This window comes from Meleagris gallopavo, chromosome 3 (genome assembly GCF_905368555.1).
Source record: "Meleagris gallopavo chromosome 3, MGAL_WU_HG_1.1, whole genome shotgun sequence".
In the NCBI taxonomy this organism is placed as follows: Eukaryota; Metazoa; Chordata; class Aves; order Galliformes; family Phasianidae; genus Meleagris; species Meleagris gallopavo.
The window spans coordinates 698,372-715,962 of record NC_139406.1 but is presented as its reverse complement, the minus strand read 5'-3'; the positions used below and the strand labels follow the sequence as shown (position 1 = coordinate 715,962).

Here is a 17,591-nt window from a genome sequence, read left to right as displayed (position 1 = left end):
CCTATGAGACAAATGTCAGAGACAGCCTATTTTGGCACTGCAAATCCCAGGCTAAATCTGATGGTTTAAAACTTAAATATAATGGAAAATGGTATGAATGAAGGAGATATGTCTCCTAATTTGTCATTTCCTTTTCTTAATGGTATTTCTGCAGGACATTCAAATCATTGTCAAACAAGTACCATCTCAGAAAAGAAATGTTTTTCAGCATGTGAATTCATCTTAGACCATGTTAATACCAAGTAAAGGAAAGCAAAAATTCCTAAAAAATAGTTGTTCACAGTGCCAAAATTTAATTTTCTAGATACAAACCAGCTCTCAAGAGTTTAAACTACACTGTAGACCAGTGAGAAAGATGAAAGTGTGGAAACATCTTTCTCTCTACAAGCCCCCGTGTTTTGGGACATACCACATGTTCAGGCTTTCCCAGCACAACTTCAGATGTCACTGAAAAGAAAGTCTGCAACATGAACACTCTTTTATTATAGCCATAGTTGTTGCTAATTGTGCTTCCTGTCTCATAATTTCAATTTTTTCTGTCACCACCCATCTCTTCCAGAGGCCACAGCCTCTCATGCATGAATGTCACGAGTGTGTCTGACTTCAGTGTTGTAACACATTGAACGGAACAATCATCAGTGCACAAGGCAGGCACACGCATTTACTTTTCCTGTTGGTCTGGTTTTCAGGTTATTTTGTCTGTCAGATCAGTCATGCAGTAGCAAATGAAAAATCAGACAATGATGGTAGTACTTGATAAATAGAAATCCAGATAACATCTCTTTCCAAACTTTTAACGGCTGTATTTGGTAAACATCCATTCAACTTTCAAACTTCTGAGACCTTAAGCATTCCTCAGGGTGACTTGGAAGGCAGTGCGACTTTTCTTGACAGATGAGATTTTGCCCCATATAAAAGACTTATCTTTTTTTTTTTTAAGAAAGCTAGATGCTGTTTTCGTTTATATTCAGTGCTTTGATATTTTCCATCATGGGGTTGTTTCTTATCTGTTCCAGTACCTCCTCTAGTGATAATGCCTTAGATCCACACCGATGCTTTGTTTCTTGGCCTTGAGTCACCAGTAGCTTGATTGGCAGTAGTTACTCTTTCAGAATGCTATGATTGACTTTTTCCTCGCTAGGTGAGTTTAAGGGTGCTGAGCCTCTTTGTAAAGACTCCACAGTTCTTTCTCAGGAACCCATCACTTCTTTTTTTCCCAACTCTAATGAAAAAAAAAATTACAACAATTTCATTTGTAGAATTTTCATAAGCTCCCTCTGGGTCTTGTTGTAATTCCACCAAATCCAACATAGATTGAAATTACCATTTTTGTAGCTTCCCTTAACACAGCTGGCAACAGCAGATTTTCAAAGAAACTGTTTTTATACAGTGATAAATCCTGCAGTGCTCCAATGCTGCCTTCACACCAGTGACTTGTATTACTTCTTTGGAATCAGTGATGTTTGTGGTGCACTGTGAAAGTTATCTGAGATTTTATTCACTTCGTGTACTGTAATTGTCTTTACAGGCCATAGAAGTACTATTTAGGTCAGCATTTGTCTCTGTAAGAGTCTGTCAGTATAATTTTGTGTTGGTTTTAGAGTGACATAGGAAACGTAATCTAAAGCTCCACTTTTTCTATAACATGTTGAGAATTTACTTACTCATTTCAAAATCTTGTTTACTACCCTTGCTTAAAAAGAAGCTGCAGTGAATAACTAGTGAATAACTCTTTTCAGACCTCAGAAAATTAGCAACCAGGATATTACTTCTGACATTCCAGTACACTTTGGAGTTTATATTATTTCATGCACCATAAAATTTAATCATCAGCCTGAATGTCTTTCCTGTGTGTATTACCTTATAACCTAGTAAGCTGTCACCTTGTTTTACAGCTTCAGTGAAATTCAGTTAAAACAGTAAATCAACTACAAGATCCAAATATGTGTGCAGCAGAGCTTCATACTGCTGACAAAAGTTTGTTTTTTTTTTTTTTTTTAACTTGGATTTAAGACTATATTATATAATCCTGCTGCAAAGATATAAGCATACTTAATTAAATTAACATAAAAACTCTAGTAATTTACCATTTCCTACCAACTCCTTAGACCAGGAGTGTCCAGCCTTTTGGCCTCCCTGAGCTGCACTGAGTAAAGAAGAATTGTCGGGGTACATATGCATAGGTTGCACCAAAAGTAATGCCTCCTATTTATTTCCATGGGAAATACAACCAATACAAAGAGTACAATAACGATGTGATAGAGCAAATTATCAGCAACAATACACTGTTTTCCAACATAACCACCGCCATTAGCTGTGCATGTTTGCCTGCATTTTGCCTGCATCTCACACTCCTCAAAACCTGCTCCAGCAGAGATAACCCACTGTTGTCACTGCTGAAATGCACCATCACCCCACTATGCTGACATCCGTTGTTTGGTGTCCATAAATGTTCAGCAAGTGTCAATGAGTTTCAGTGGGTGCCATTTATTCCTCACAGAGGAACTTAGTGACATACTTTTGCTTCATACACACTTCTATGTCAGATGCCATTTTGTCAGACTGCCCCTTTGCTCTCATCTGTCACACAGCAATAAAATATAATGGAATATTGCTGGGAAGGTTCGGTCTCTGCTTCCAAACTATCAACATTTTTCTCTGATGCAGCTGGTCAACATAATAAAGCTGGAGGCATTACTTTTGGAGCAGCATTCATAAAATATTGATATAGATAACATATATAAATAACAAAAGTTATTATAATCTGCAGCGTCTGAGGCATGGAGTCAGATGTGAACAATCCAAATCGTTTATTACAGGCTCTAACATCCTTTATATACATTCACAAGATTTCTCTTGTTACTTTCCCACCCACCTTTACATGTCAACAGAACATTCCACAAACACTCCTTAACCACGCATGCAGACACGTATCCAGTCAGAGTCATGAGTCGTTCCAAGTCTTGTGCCCTTCCTCCAATGAGGGTTGTTATCATGTGGCGATCATGCACCTTACTTGACTTTTACTTTTCTGTCCTAAAGCTTTTCTTGGTTCTCAGCATTTCTTTTTGATGCCATTTTCTTGCTTCACAGCTGAATATTCCACAGATCTGAATATTCTTTCTTGAATCCCAACAATAATTTTTAATATTTTTTATTAAAACAAACAGGGCAAAAAAAAAAAAAAAAAAAAGGAAAACCAGGGGAATATTTGATCTTGTTTTTGTGAAAATGTATTTGTCTGGTTCAGTGGAAGTAGCTGCAATTCTTAGTGAAATCTCGAGGTGGTCATCAGACGCTTCTGATGAATTATAGAATCACCAAGAAAATAATCCAGTTCAAGCATCCACCTATCACCAATAGTTCTCACTAAACTATGTCCCTCAGCACAATGTCTAAATATTTCTTGACCGCATCCAGGGTAAGTGACTCCACCTGTTCCCTGGGCAGCCCATTCCAGCACCAGGGCATTTTACTCCTCATTCAGGAGACCAGTGTACCTGTTGGCAGTCTCTAACAACATAGATTTACCACTGTCTCCACCAGGCAATGAGTTTGCCCCACAAAGACTGTGGTGACCCAGACGGAGGGCCCTGTCCAAGAATGTGGCTGTTCAGGTCTCCAGCTGCAGGGAGTGCCTGAGCCTGCTGCTGGCCAGGAAGGGTGGCAGGAACTCCACCTGCATGTGATGTGAGCAGGTTAAGTGACCTCGGGAGATGCAGGTAGGTCTGAGGTGCTGAGGTCTACTTGCACTGTGGAGTAGGTTACTAGAAGAGGGAATTCAGTAACTCCACAAGTCATCAGTGCATGGATCCCAGAAATTATAATACAAACCCCGATTTTCATTTTTTGCTTTGGCAGGTCAGAACACACCCCCAGTGCCTGATACGATCATACAACCATTAGTATCAAGACAAAGGCTGCGGTACAAATGGCCTGGGCATGCCCTTATTTTGGCAGAAATATTGACCCAGAACTGGAATACTGCATGTATTTCACCTTGGAGGATTGACTTGGCTGTTCTAGTACTGGTTAAACATTTTCTTTTTGTATCCCCTGAGATCCATGGCATACAAGACTACCAGTAGGAGCAACATCACTGAACTATGATATACTATGATATACTATGGTCATTGAAGAGTCATTGTAACGCTGCTCTTCAGTGGCACCTAGCAATGGACTTTTTTGAAGATTAAAAAAAACAGCAAACAAACCTGGACTTTCTGGAAACACCTACTAAATAAGTCCTGCAACATCTACAAACCTTGTGTGTGATCCAGCAACAACTATGAAGCCTGCACACACAAGTGAATCAATTTATGAACTTCTGTATATTCTGTATGAGTATTGTATATATTGTAATGGTAATGTTTGGGCTCATCTCCTAAGGTGCCCTATCACTATTCGTGCTGTGAAGGGGTGAAGTTTAGGGGAACATTTAGGTCAGTGATTGAACTGGTGATTGAGCACCTGGTGTAGGGATGGACCTAGGATGGAGCCACTCTGTGCTTATATAAGGGTCAGCCTCTGGAGGGAGAGCATCTTTTGGACCTAGGCTACTTCTGCATAGCTGAGAGCTCCTTTACCAGTAGGTTGAGTTCCATTCTTCATTCTTTATATGACTATTGGCCTTTTTGCAAATACTTTGCCTAGTATTGCCAAGAATCTGTCAGATGCAATTTCGCTTCTATGTAAAGAGGACAGGAATGACTGTGAAACAGGGGGTACCTCTCTCTGATAAGAGAGGACTTATGAGACTAGTAAAGAGACATGATCAATTTTTTCTTTGAGTTGAATATCTGATTGCAACTCTATACATTCTATTTGAAAATTCACAGATAATTTAACTGAAAATAAAAATGCGAATATACCAATAAATGAATAACTTTTTCAGCAATCTTGAAACCTATTCTCAAATTTCTTTATCTGAATGGAAAGCAAGGCTGCATATTTCTTGTTGTTTATAGGACTGTGGTTAGCCAGTGTATCAAATGCATACAATTATTTGTCATATGTTGAGTTAGCACTGCACTGCACCCTCTCCTTCTTCTGGTTTCAACCCAGAAGTGTTAAGGGGATACCAATGTCTCAGTTGTTGTTGAGCCATGGATGTGTGCTGGGGGCTGGGCTGAGCCACCATTATGATGGTGAAGGGCAGGGAGTAGGCCACAGTATGAGCTGCATCAGGCTGCATCCTTAGACTATTTGCTTAACTTAAGATTCACCAGTATTTAATTCCATCATATTCTACAATGTGACAGCAATAGGAAAGAGGCTTATTTAATGATCCTTACCCATAAGTCTATATGTACTGCCATAAACATATAAAGGAGCACTATCATATGAGTTGGAAGAGATCTCCGGCAGTCGTCTATTCCAACCACCCTGATACAGTAGGTTCCCTATAGTAGGTTACACAGTAAGACATCCAGATAAGTCTTAAATATCCCTGGAGAAGGAGATTCCACAACCTCTCTGGGCAGCCTGTTCCAGGACTCATGCTTGTATGAGATTTCCTCTGTAGCAATTTTTGCCTGTTGCTCCTTGTTCTGTTGCTGGGCGCCACTATAAAAAGTTGGCCTCATCCATCTGACCATTGCATTTTAGATATTTATTGATCAAGATCCCATTTCAGCTCAATCTCCTGGCTGGAGAGTCACAGGTCTCTCAGCCTTTCCACATACAGGTGATGCTCCAGGCCTCCAGACGTCTTTGTGGCCCTCCACTGGACTCTCTCTAGAAGATCCCTGTCTTTTTTGAACTGAGGAGCCCAGAAGTGGAGACAGTAATCCTGATGTGGCCTCATCAGGTAGAGTAAAGGAAAAGGATCATCTCTGTCAGCCTGCTAGCCACACTTTTCTTGATGCATCCTACTGTTCCGTTGGCATTCTTGGCCACAAGGGCACACTGTTGGCTCACGGTCAATCTGCTGTCCACTAAGACCCCTAAGTCCTTCTCCTCCAAGCTCCTTTCTAGTAGATCACCCCCTAACCTGTACTGGTGCATGTGGTTATTCTTCCCCAGATGGAGGACTATGTGTTTGCTCCTGTTGAATTTCATCAGTTTACTCTCTGCCCAGTTCTCCAGTCTGCCCAGGTCTCCCTGAATGGCAGCACGGCCTACTGATGTGTCAACCCCTCCTTCCAGCTTTGTATTATCAGCAAACTTGCTGAGGGTGCGCTCTCTCTTCATCATAGAATGCCTTACATTGGAGGGGATCTTAGAGATCACCTAATTCCAACTCCTCTGCCATGGGCAGGGTTGCCAACCACCTGATCAGACTTCCCAGGATCCAGTTCAACCTGATCGAATGTCTCCAGAGATGGGGCATCCACAGCCTCTTTGGGCAACCTGTTCCTCCTGCTTTTCACCACTCTCTGAGTAAAAATTTCTTCCTAACATATAACATAAATATCTCCACTTTTACTTTAAAACTGTTCCCCCTTTCCTTATCACTGTCAGGCTGTATAAAAAAGTTGGTCTCCCTCATAAGATACTTTTAAGTACTGGAAGGCTGCAATGAATTCTCCGCAGAGCCTTCTCTTTTCTAAGCTACACAAACCCAACTCCCTCAACCTTTCTTCACAGGAGTGATGCTCTGACTCTTTAATCATGTTTGTGTCCCTCTTCTGGACTTGCTCCAACAATTCAGCATCTTTCCTGTGCTGGGGGCCTCAATTTGGACACAGTACTCTACACGGGTCCTCGCAAAGGCAGAGTAGAGGAGGACAGTCACCTCCTTTTCCCTGCTGGCCACTCCTCTTTTGAAACAGCCCAGGATGTTGTTGGCTTTCCTGGATCTAAGAACATGCTGCTGGCTCATGGCAAGTCTCTCGTCCATCAGGACCTCTAACTCCTTCTTTGCAAGGCTGCTCTCAGTGAGTTCTTCTCTCAGTCTGTAGACATATCTAAGACTGGCCCTGACCAAAGTTCAACAATTTGCACTTGACCTTATTGAACCTCATTCTGTTTTCATGTGCCCAGTTTTTGAGCCTGTTGAGGTCCTCTGGATGGCATCCCTTCTTTCTCCCACATCAACTGCAAACTTGCTGAGGGTACACTTAACCCCACTCTCTATGTCATTGATGAAGATATTGAAGAGCACCTGTCCCAAGCTGGATTCCTGGGAGACATCACCCATGACTGGCCTCCACCTGGACATAGAGTCACTGATAATAAGCCTCTGGCTATGACCATCCAACCAATTCTTTATTCATTGAATAGTCCAGCCTTCAAATCCATATTTCTCCAACTTAGAGGAAAGAATGTGGTGCAGGACCGTGTCAAAGGCCTTGCACAAGTCCAGGAAGATGACAAGGTCCTCCTTGATCAGGCGACCTGTAGTAGACTCCAATCACCAGATGTCCAATTCCTAATTTTAACACACAAGCTCTCAGCCTGTTCATGACCGTTTCTGAAATGCAGCTCTTCAGCATATCCACTTCTTAACACAGAAGGCAACCTCCTTATCCCTCCTACCTTGCCTACTTTTTCTAAAAGGCTTATAACCCTCAATCATAGTATTCCACTTACATGTATTATTCCACCATGTTTCTGTGATAGTAATAACATCATAGTTTTCCAGTTCCACCATGGTTTCCAATTCCTCCTGCATATATCCCATGCTACTTCATTGGTATAGAGGCATTTCAGCTGGGTTTTTAGCTGCATTGCCTTCTTGGAGGAGCCCTACCAGAAACCACTGGGACAAATATGAGGATTTTTCCCCCACTTCTTCCTAAAGTGACAGTGTTCCTCGAATTTTTAAAACTCTGGTGATGAGCCCAGCCATCTTGCTGCTTAGTACATTCTTGCCCCTCTTGGTCAGTTGTGTCTCGTCCCAGGTCAGCCTTCCCAGCTTATTGAAGGTTTGTCCTAGATCATAGAAACCAAAGCCCTAAACGTGACACTATCCTTTCTAGTTCTTAACCACTATCTGCGCCTTTTTCTTCTTCCATCCCTAGAATTTCATACCTGTTGGATAGTGGGAACTGGAAGGCTTCTCCTTTTGACTGGGACCCTGGACAAGGGTCCAGTCTTCCTCATCCTGCACGTTTGCCCTGCTTACTTTCTTCTCCTTGCTTGGACCTAAGATGGGGTTGTCAGTCTGCCCAAGCCACTGCATTATATCAGGTGTCAGTGTCTCTCTATGACTGCTAGATACATCTCAGCCTGGTGACTTGCTCTTGCATCTTGGTCAGCTGCTCAAAAAGATCATCAAGCTGGATGCACTTACACCCATGATACAATGCACTTACCTCAGTCTGTTGAGTGACTTCCACATCCTGGAGCTTCCCACAACCAGAGATCTGGACAACTCTTTTATACCCTGGGAGGTCCATCTGGGTACACACATCAGCCCAGAAGGGTTGTGGTCCCGGAATCTGAGTTGCAGTCTCAGCCTGGCTTTTGCAACAGGTGATCACCACATTAATCTCAGTAGGATGCTCAACCTGCCTGCATGAACTGATGTGCAAACTGCCATGTCATACCCTTTTGACATGCCATGCCCTTTTTGCCCATCCTGTTTGCCGTGTTCCTGGGAGCTGCACTCCCTAAGAAGAGCCTTTGTAGGCACAAGAGTTTGGCTGTCATCGCTCCCAGCTCTGTCCACACCACATCAGAGCTGCCGCTGTTCTAGGCTCTGCTCTTCCCACTCATGGGGACTGGTGGCTCCCTTGCTCTTCCTGAGCTTCTTTTGCACAGTTTTCCAAGACTCTCTTGCAGTCTTGCCTCTGTGAAGGATCCCTCAGTGAGAACCTCCACTCCAAAGTAAATCCTCTTGATGTTTTCAAGGTCATCGATGAAGATGCTGAACAAGTCCAGGCCCATTACCAACCTCTGGGCATCACTGTTAGTTACAGGCCTCCAACTGGAACCAGAGTCATTGATCACAACAGCCTGAGCTCTGCTAGTCAGCCAGTTCTCTATCTACATAATTCTCCACACATCTATCCCATGTATACTAAGCTTCTTTGTATGCATTTTGTGGGAAACAGAGTCAAAACCTTGCTGTAGTCAAGGTACGCAATTCTACTGCTCCCCTCTCATCTATCCAGCCAATGATTATATCATAGAAGGCTACTTGGTTGGTCAAGAATGGTTTTCTCTTGGTAAATGCATTTTGACTATTCCTGATAATATTCTCGTTCAATTGCTTGATGATGACATCCGGTATATAAGTTGCTCCATCATCTTCACAAGGATGGAAGTGAGGCTGACTGGCCTGTAATTGCCTGGATACTTCTTTGTGACATTTTTGAGTGACATTGGATGCCCTCCAGTCTTCAGGCACCTCCCCCATTCTCCAGGAATTTTCAAAGATGATAAAGAGCGACGTGGCAGTAATTTCAATGAGCTCTCTCAGCACTCTTCAGAGCCCATGGATTTGTGTGCAGTTGATTTTGCCTAGACAATCTCTAACAAGATTCTCCTCAACTAAATGGAAGTCTTTCCCCGAACTCTCTCTCAAATAAATTCCATGGTCTGAATTCCATTTCTGACAGGTAGTCTTACCAGTAGAGACTGAAGCGAAGGAGTCCTAAATTACGAACTGTGGCAGTTCCCTGAAGTTTAACTTATTCCTTTGTGACATATAAATATTCAATCTGCCATCTTTCAGAAGAAACTATAAAAAAGAAACCTCTGAAGTATTATTAGGAGTTTCTAAGTGGTGAATGTGTGTGTGTGAGCAACACAACACAGTTGTCTGTGCAGATACCCTCTTTTGTGTTATTTATTGCTTCTTTCTTACTTAAAGTCATTCAAATAACAAGATGATGCAATTTGACCAGGATCTGCACTTATGTGATATGATATCTCACAGTTGCCGTTACTGTGGCTCCCAGCCATCAGATAAGATGTGGTCATATGAATTCCTTCAAACTATTGCCATGGTAGAAGCTAGCAGGTCTGACTGATAGGCTTGTAACTTCTCTAACTTCTTGCAGCAACAAAAACAGATCTATTGGATTTTAAGTTGCAGGTATTTTCTGTGTTAAAACCGAACTTCAGTAAGTATCCAAGTACCCATTACAACACCTAAGAACACCTGCTGCAAGTTCTCTAGCTCCCTGTGAACGGGTCAGAATACATGTAATATCTGCATAGGCCTTTATAGTCAACACTAATGAGATCCAAAACATCGGGGGTCCTTTCTATGTAGATCAGTAGCGTATGCTAAAATATCTGAGCATGTAGTAAGCAGAGATCTATTTAACCAGTGATTAATACCAATGTATTCCATTACTGAGCCGGCTGAAATAGTCACTGCTGTGATAGATAAGATGTGATTAAAACAGTGCCCTTATTATTGCTCCTCTGATTCACACTGTGTGAATAAATCTATCAATCATCCGCTCCTCCTGCTTAATAACCAGCTGCCATAGCACTTCTAATGCAACATTTTCATTAGATTCAGAAATAGGACACACAAAAGGACAAGAAAATGATCCTGGATTTTTTTTTTCTCAGACAGATAAATGCTACAAGAGATAAAGTCTTTATTATTAGCACTGTGATGTTAATGAAAATTATTTGATTTGTAGCCACCTCTTCCATTTCTGTGTACGTTTTTGTTTGTTTGTTTGTTTTTGTTTTTTAATGCAGAAATCTGAAAAAGAAAGAAGAAGCTGCAGAAATTTGAAAAAAATGATTCATAGTTTTTATCTATTTATGCAGAGAATGTTCTCAGGAAGACTACATTAGGAAAAGATTGTCTAGCTTGCTAGTTTAATACTGCTGAATAATGAGCAACTTTCTATAGCACAAAACTGATGGTGTTTACTTTTTTTGTTCTTCCAGGAACGTCTCTTGATGAGTCTTTTGCCTAGGAATGTTGCAATGGAAATGAAGGAAGATTTTTTGAAGCCTCCTGAAAGGATTTTCCACAAGATTTACATTCAAAGGCATGACAATGTTAGGTAGGATAGATATTACCTATGAAATAATTTCAAAGAGAGAATGTTCAGAACAAATACAGTGACATGCACTTGTGGTCAGGTTTTAGAATATAATAGACAATCAGTACTGTGATTTGTTGTATATTGTCAAAGGGAGAATGGATCCACCAGGAAGACTTAAGAAACTCAGAATATAAGTTGACTTAGTAAGTAGTTTTGAATATTAATACTAGGAAGTAGGAAACTTCTTTTCAAAGAGATGATTGTTCTTTTTGTACTGCCTCACATTTTGGATGAATAAGAGAATTTATTTTGCATGGTAAAAATTAAGTGTTTTTATTTAGTTTTCTGATAGTAAGATGGATTACTTTCTGTGCAATAGCTTTTCCAATAGCATAGAAACACAGAAAATATCATGCAGACTTAAGAACATGTATATCCATCCTCATCATACAAGCATTCCTCCTCAGAACAGGTTATTGACCAAGGCCCAATTCTATTTTTTGCTCTTGTTCACTAACAAGAGCTAGGTAACTGTTGTGAAAATAACCTCATTCATATTGATTGTGATTAAAGTGAATTCTCATTTTTCTGTCCTTTTTGCCCCTCCAAACACATTCCCTAAAGGATTTCTCTGAATTATGTTGCTTTATGAAACTGTCTCTAGTTACATTTTTTCCACATAAAAAATAGTTTCAAAGAGACTTACACCATCTTTGCACTGAGTAAGATACAGCTCCAATAAGAGATGTCACAGAACTGTCCTCTCCTATGATTTTCACCATGTGCTCATGTGGCTAAGGAGCAAACTATGTAAGTTCTCCTCTCCCTTATCCTGAGCTTTATTTTCCTATTCTTGGGTTTCAGCCTATCTCCAATTGAGCTGACTCTAGTATTTGAAAATACCTCTTCTTAGTGACTAAGTTGCTGCAACTAGAATTTTGGAAGTCAGAGAAGCAGAGGTTGCTGTAATGGGAGTGCTTAGAAGACTAACAGATCAGATCAGTTTTACACTGTAAGCTAATCATAAAATCACAAAATAATGTCATTGAGTCCTGCTACTTGCTCCTCACCCAAAATTCACACCTTAAATATGAGCACACTGTCCAAATGTTTCTTTACTCCATCAGATAGGTACCATGACCACTGCCCTTGGGAATCTGTTTCAGAGCCCAGTAACCCTCTGATGAATAAATTTTTCCTAACACCCAACTTGACCCTCCCCTAATGCAGCTTTATGTTGTTTCTTTGGGTTGCATTACTGAATTTATTAATTAACAACACACTTCTTACTAGTGATTAAATCCTACATAAAGTTGATGATCATTACTACATATAAAAAAACTCCTGGTCTTTAACAAGCAACTTAAAGTTAGTTGTCAATGTATAAATATCCCAGAGCTCATGCTGCAAAGTTAACATTGTTGTTCTTGAGCTTTGGTTATTCTCACTTGCCAAAATCAAGTTTGTCAGGGTTGTGAGTCCCTCAAGGAGAGAATTCAAGACCAGAAAGTGAACTGTCTACTTTCTTCTCTATTTCTCGTGTTTACTTATCATGCTTTTAAGCTGTTATCCCCCTAATAACGTTGATTGCCCTTTTTTCTTCTTGACAATCTTCTTTCCCTAGGTGGTGGCCCGCCTATTTCAGTCACTTATGCTAATTTTTTCTGCTCTGCCAGATTCTTGTTGCTTGTGTGCCACCTCTTCCTGTTTTTGTCTCTCCGGTCATCACATTGCTCATATGCCTGTAAAAAGTTGTTTCTGGTTATGCCATCACGGTGCTACGAAATGCATACATATGCTTCGGTTGCATTTATATTCAGGCTCCGTGCCATCCCATGTTATCCTAACAATCACTGGTTTCAGCTGAGACAGAGCTTTAGGACAAAAAGAATGTTGATAACACACCAATGTTTTAGTTGTTGCTGAACAGTGTTGTACAGAGCCAAATATATTTCAGTTTTTCAGCTTCTCATACTATCCCACCAGTGAGGAGGACTATGGGGGAACAAGGAGTAGGGAGGAGACATAATGAATACAGCTGACCTAAACTGGACAAAAGGGATATTCCATACATGTTGTGAAAAAAATATAAAACTGCGGGGAGTTGGTCACTGGGGCAGTCACTGCTCAGGAATCAGCTTGGCATTGGTCAGTGGGTGGCAACTGCGCTGTGCATTGCTTGTTTTGAATACGTATATATAATTACTATTACTTTTTCTCTATCCCTTTCCTCTCTTAGTAAATAGTTTTTATCTCAGCCTACATGTTCTTTTTTATTTTCTTCTTCTCTTTTTTTTTTCTTTTTTTTTTCTCTCCCATCTTGCTGTAAGGGTGAGGAAAAGGCTACTTGGTGTTTAGCTATATTCTGGGTTACACCACAGTATACTTTTGTAATTTACAAGCACAGCAGGTCTTAATGTTTGCTACAAAATTACAAGTCTTCTTAAACTGCTTTACTTTGCAGTTGACATCTTTGACTATAATGATTCTGAGTTCACTGTTGTGCTGAAGACTTTCTGAAACTTAACCTCAAGAATGCCCTTTTTCTGCATGAAATGGCATTTCATATAATTTATAATACTCTTGCAAATTACTCACCTCTCCCATGTGAAGTTCATAGAACATTTTGAACTTGAATACCCCATCTGGAGAGGTGAATCCACTCTCTGACTTTAGGAAGATATTTTGAGGTAAATGGAGAAAACATGAGATTTTAATATGAAAGAAAATATCTTCAGAGAATATACGTGAAAGCTGGAGATTGTTACACAAAACTGTATAATTTCTTATGCTAGTAATGCAACTACCGAATTCAGTAAAAGAAAAGGTGGGGAAGAGTGCGCTAGTAAATGATCAGGAGGATATTGCTAGCTGGTACCTGAGGACCTGTTTCATCCTGGGAGCTGTGTAACTCTACATATTTGAATAATGCAGGGAAAACCTCCTGCTCATGCCACCCTGACACCAGTGCATAGGGCAGTTCTATAGAATCCCTTCATGAAGTGCCAGTAACAAGATGTGGACTTTGTCATCTGAAATCAGGGAAGAAAACTCCCAAAATCTAATGAGGCATTAGAAAGCAATGTTTCTTTATTCATCATGATGCACACTGGGTGACCTGACAAGCAAGTGCACACTCTCAGAGTTCAGGTTCTACATCTGAATAGTTAATACATGTATACGCAGTACATCGGCATACATATTCATTCTTTTTCTAGGACTCACGGAGATGTGCCAGTGTCTGGGCATGCTCAGTGGCATTTAGGGTGGTCAAGTACCCACCTACTTCTTCCCCTTTTTTCACAATTGATTTCATCACTGAAATCTTTGACTGGTTTTCATCTACTTTTCCCCAGTTTGGAAGATTTCCATCGCTTATTAGGCCACAGTGAGACACTTTTTAAAAACAATATAAGTGGAACTTGAGGAAAATGTCCTTGCACGTTTTGAAACAAAAGACAGAAGTATTCTATTATGTCCCCTGTGCAAAATTACTGAAGAAAACAAGACTATTTACCCACTAAAGTAGAAATGGAAAGTTTTAGAACTTATGGATCCCTTTTGTTAAATTAATATATTGATTCTAAAACTAATGTATTAATCCCTACTGCTAAAGAACCCAACCTTCCTTTTAAAGGAAATGAAAACAACATTTTTCCTTTTGAGTAATGGCAGTTTATCTGGCCAGAGCTAAGGGACCATTCTTGTACTCTCATAATTTGCTCTTTTCATACCACTCAGTCTGAAAAAATGATAACAAACGAAAAACCCCTCTATATTTCTAAATTGGAGTTTCAAACATCAAAGCTACTCACTGGAAAACAGAAAATAATGGTGTATTTTCCTTTTTTATTGTAATCCTTTCCTTTTTTCCTGACAAACATCACCTTTCAGAAAGACAGAAATTAGTAAACTGCATTAGTAAACATAAAATTAGTAATCCTTTTTTTTTTTTTTTTTTTTAATGGAAAAGAAATGAAACCACAACCAACACATTCATTTCAGCCATCTAAATTTAAAAAGAATTTTAAAAGTTCAAGGAGTAGATCTTGCATGTGAAAAATTATTCATTCATACAGGGTTTTATTTTTCTTTCTGCAGCAGAAATAATTAACTTCCTTCAATATAAGTTGAATATTTCTGTGTAGTGGCAGTTTAAAACTTAAAAAGGGCCTGTCAATGAATACATCCCATGGAAGGGCACAGCTCCATGCACAGCTGACAGTAGCATCAAAAGAATGTGCAAAGGACCTTAGGAACAACAGTAGTTGGAGGGATTCTTTTCTTCTCCGAATTGCTCATATGTAGCAAATTGAAAATGCGTGCTGGGGCAGACATTTATAAATTCACAATTTGAAGAAACTCTGTTATATTATTTTACTGACAGTGATACAAGTTGTAACAATACTATTAAGCTTGCTAGTGTTCATTGATGGATACTCCTGCTCTGCAATTTGTTTTGATAACAGAAAGAGTTTTGTCTCTGAATGAAGGAGATAAGGAAGTTCTGCAGTCTTTTAACAAGAAAATAGGAGATCTTGCTTAGAATTAGTCATTGAATATGTAACATACTTCTAGGAAACCTCTAAATATGTAACATAACTCTTGGAAAACGTCTGCATATATAACACAAGTAATGTATATTAACTGAAGACCATTTGTGTAAGCTATGATGTTAGGAGGATTACCCCCATGGATTCAAAGAGAGTGGTGAGGTGCTGGAACAGATGCCCAGAGAGGCTGTGGATGCCCCGTCCATCCCTGGAGGTGTTCAAGGCCAGGTTGGATGGGGCCCTGGGCAGCCTGGTCTGGTATTAAATGCGGAGGTTGGTGGCCCTGCATGTGGCAGGGGGTTGGAGCTTCGTGATCCTTGAGGTCCCTTCCGACCCTGGCCATTCTGTTATTCTGTGATTCAGCAGTGCTATTAAAAATGCCTGTTATCTAACACTGGAGCTTGAGTCTTAGAGTTTCCTGATGGACTGTCTGATGGTATCAAAATTGTCAAAAGTGAAGAGGATAAAAGCTTGAACACTTTGTACTCCTTCAATTACCGTGCTTGAACTTTTATAATTAAGTTCTAATAGATGCAGATCCTTGTTTTTACAATGTTCACACATAATGCTTGACCTTTGCAGAAAGAAATACTAAAAGCCCAGAATCTGAAATGTTCCATGACCACTTGATAGATTTATTTTCTTACCCTGTAATTCATTATTTTTAATTTAGATTTTTTATTTTTAAGTGAATTGCTTTAAAATTAAAATTTTGTTTAAATGAATTATTGATCGCTTTTATTTACATTTTTTTTCTTTCCTCTCACTTGATTTCTCCTAATGCAGTGTTGTGTGATGGTTTTGTCATTTTTTAAAATTTATTTCCAAATGAAGTGCAATATACAGAAAGAACTGCTCTTTCCCCTCTCTCACAGTTCATTAACTTAGCTTTCAAAATGCAAATAAGTTTTCTATTCAGCAACAGCTGCATGTGAAAAGAGAAAGATCAGTAGCTTCAAATTTGCCTTACACCTGGAAGTAAAATAATAATACAAGAAAAGCATACCAGGTCTCTAAATGCTTTTGTACCTGAGTAGGAAGGAACAAGATCTTTCCCAGATAAGCTTCATTATCTCTCACTTCACCATATAAAAGACAGTGATTAAAACAGAAACTGCAGAAACTATGGTAAATTCCCAAAGTAGAGGTCAAAAAGAACTGTCATAATCTGGTGAAAATCAGTCCTTTACCAACATGTTCTTCACTCCACAGTTCTGCTGCTTCTCCTTTGTTTGGTGCAAAATACCTGACATACCTGAATATTACTCAGTGATCTTGAAGATTTGATGGTCTTAGTCACAATTTGGGGGAACATAATGCTATTAGTGATTGTCCAAAAGAGGGCTATGAAGATGATGAAGGGGGCACTATGTATGAGAAGCAGTTCAGGTCCATTGATTTGTTCAGGCTAGAGAAGAGGAGATTGACAGGAGGCCTCATGGTGGCCTACAGCTTCCTCACCAGAGGAAACAGATGAGCAAACAGTGATCTCTTCATTCTGGTGACCATGTCAGAACCCTGGGGATGGCATAGAGATGCACCAGCTCTGCCTCCCTGATCGCACACAGCTTTTTGAATGTCTCCTGCAGCTCAGCCACCTTTTGCAGGAGGTCCTGCACCTGGGCACATCTTACATAGATGAGTTTGCCTCTCACCTCTGTTCCTGGAGCAAGGTCCAGGCACTTTCCACAGATCACGATCTGCACAGCTGCTTCTCCCTTTAGCAGCTCTGTCTATCACCAGTTTGATGACCTGGATGACACAGTCTTACATGACATCTGGGTGACCAAACTGGAGAAAATGGATTTGATGGATGGACCACTCAGCGGACGAGGAATTGGCTGGATGGTCACATTCAGAGAGTTGCAGTCAATCACTCAATGTCCAAGTGGATACAAATGATGAGAGGTGTTCCTCACCGATCGATGGTGGGACTGGAGTTATTTATTATCTTTATAGGTCATATGAACAGTGGGATCGAGTGCACTCTCAGCAAGTTTGCGGATGACGCCAAGCTGAATGGTGCAGTTGAGATACTAGATGGAAAGGATGCCATCCAGAGGGACATGGAGAGGCTTGAGATGTGGACCCATGACAACCTCATGAAGTTCAACATGACCAACTGCAAAGTCTT

At 40.2% G+C, this 17,591-nt stretch overlaps 1 protein-coding gene across 3 annotated transcripts in view; it reads left to right on the top strand.

The window, feature by feature from the left end:
- Nucleotides 1-17,591, top strand: part of ADCY1 (adenylate cyclase 1) — a 146,067-nt gene that overhangs the window by 47,649 nt on the left and 80,827 nt on the right. For all 3 annotated transcript variants that reach the window (XM_085220008.1, XM_085220009.1, XM_085220010.1), the window contains exon 3: nt 10,804-10,922. In XM_085220008.1, the coding sequence (XP_085076134.1) occupies nt 10,804-10,922 (119 nt within the window). The remainder of the gene's footprint in view (nt 1-10,803; nt 10,923-17,591) is intronic.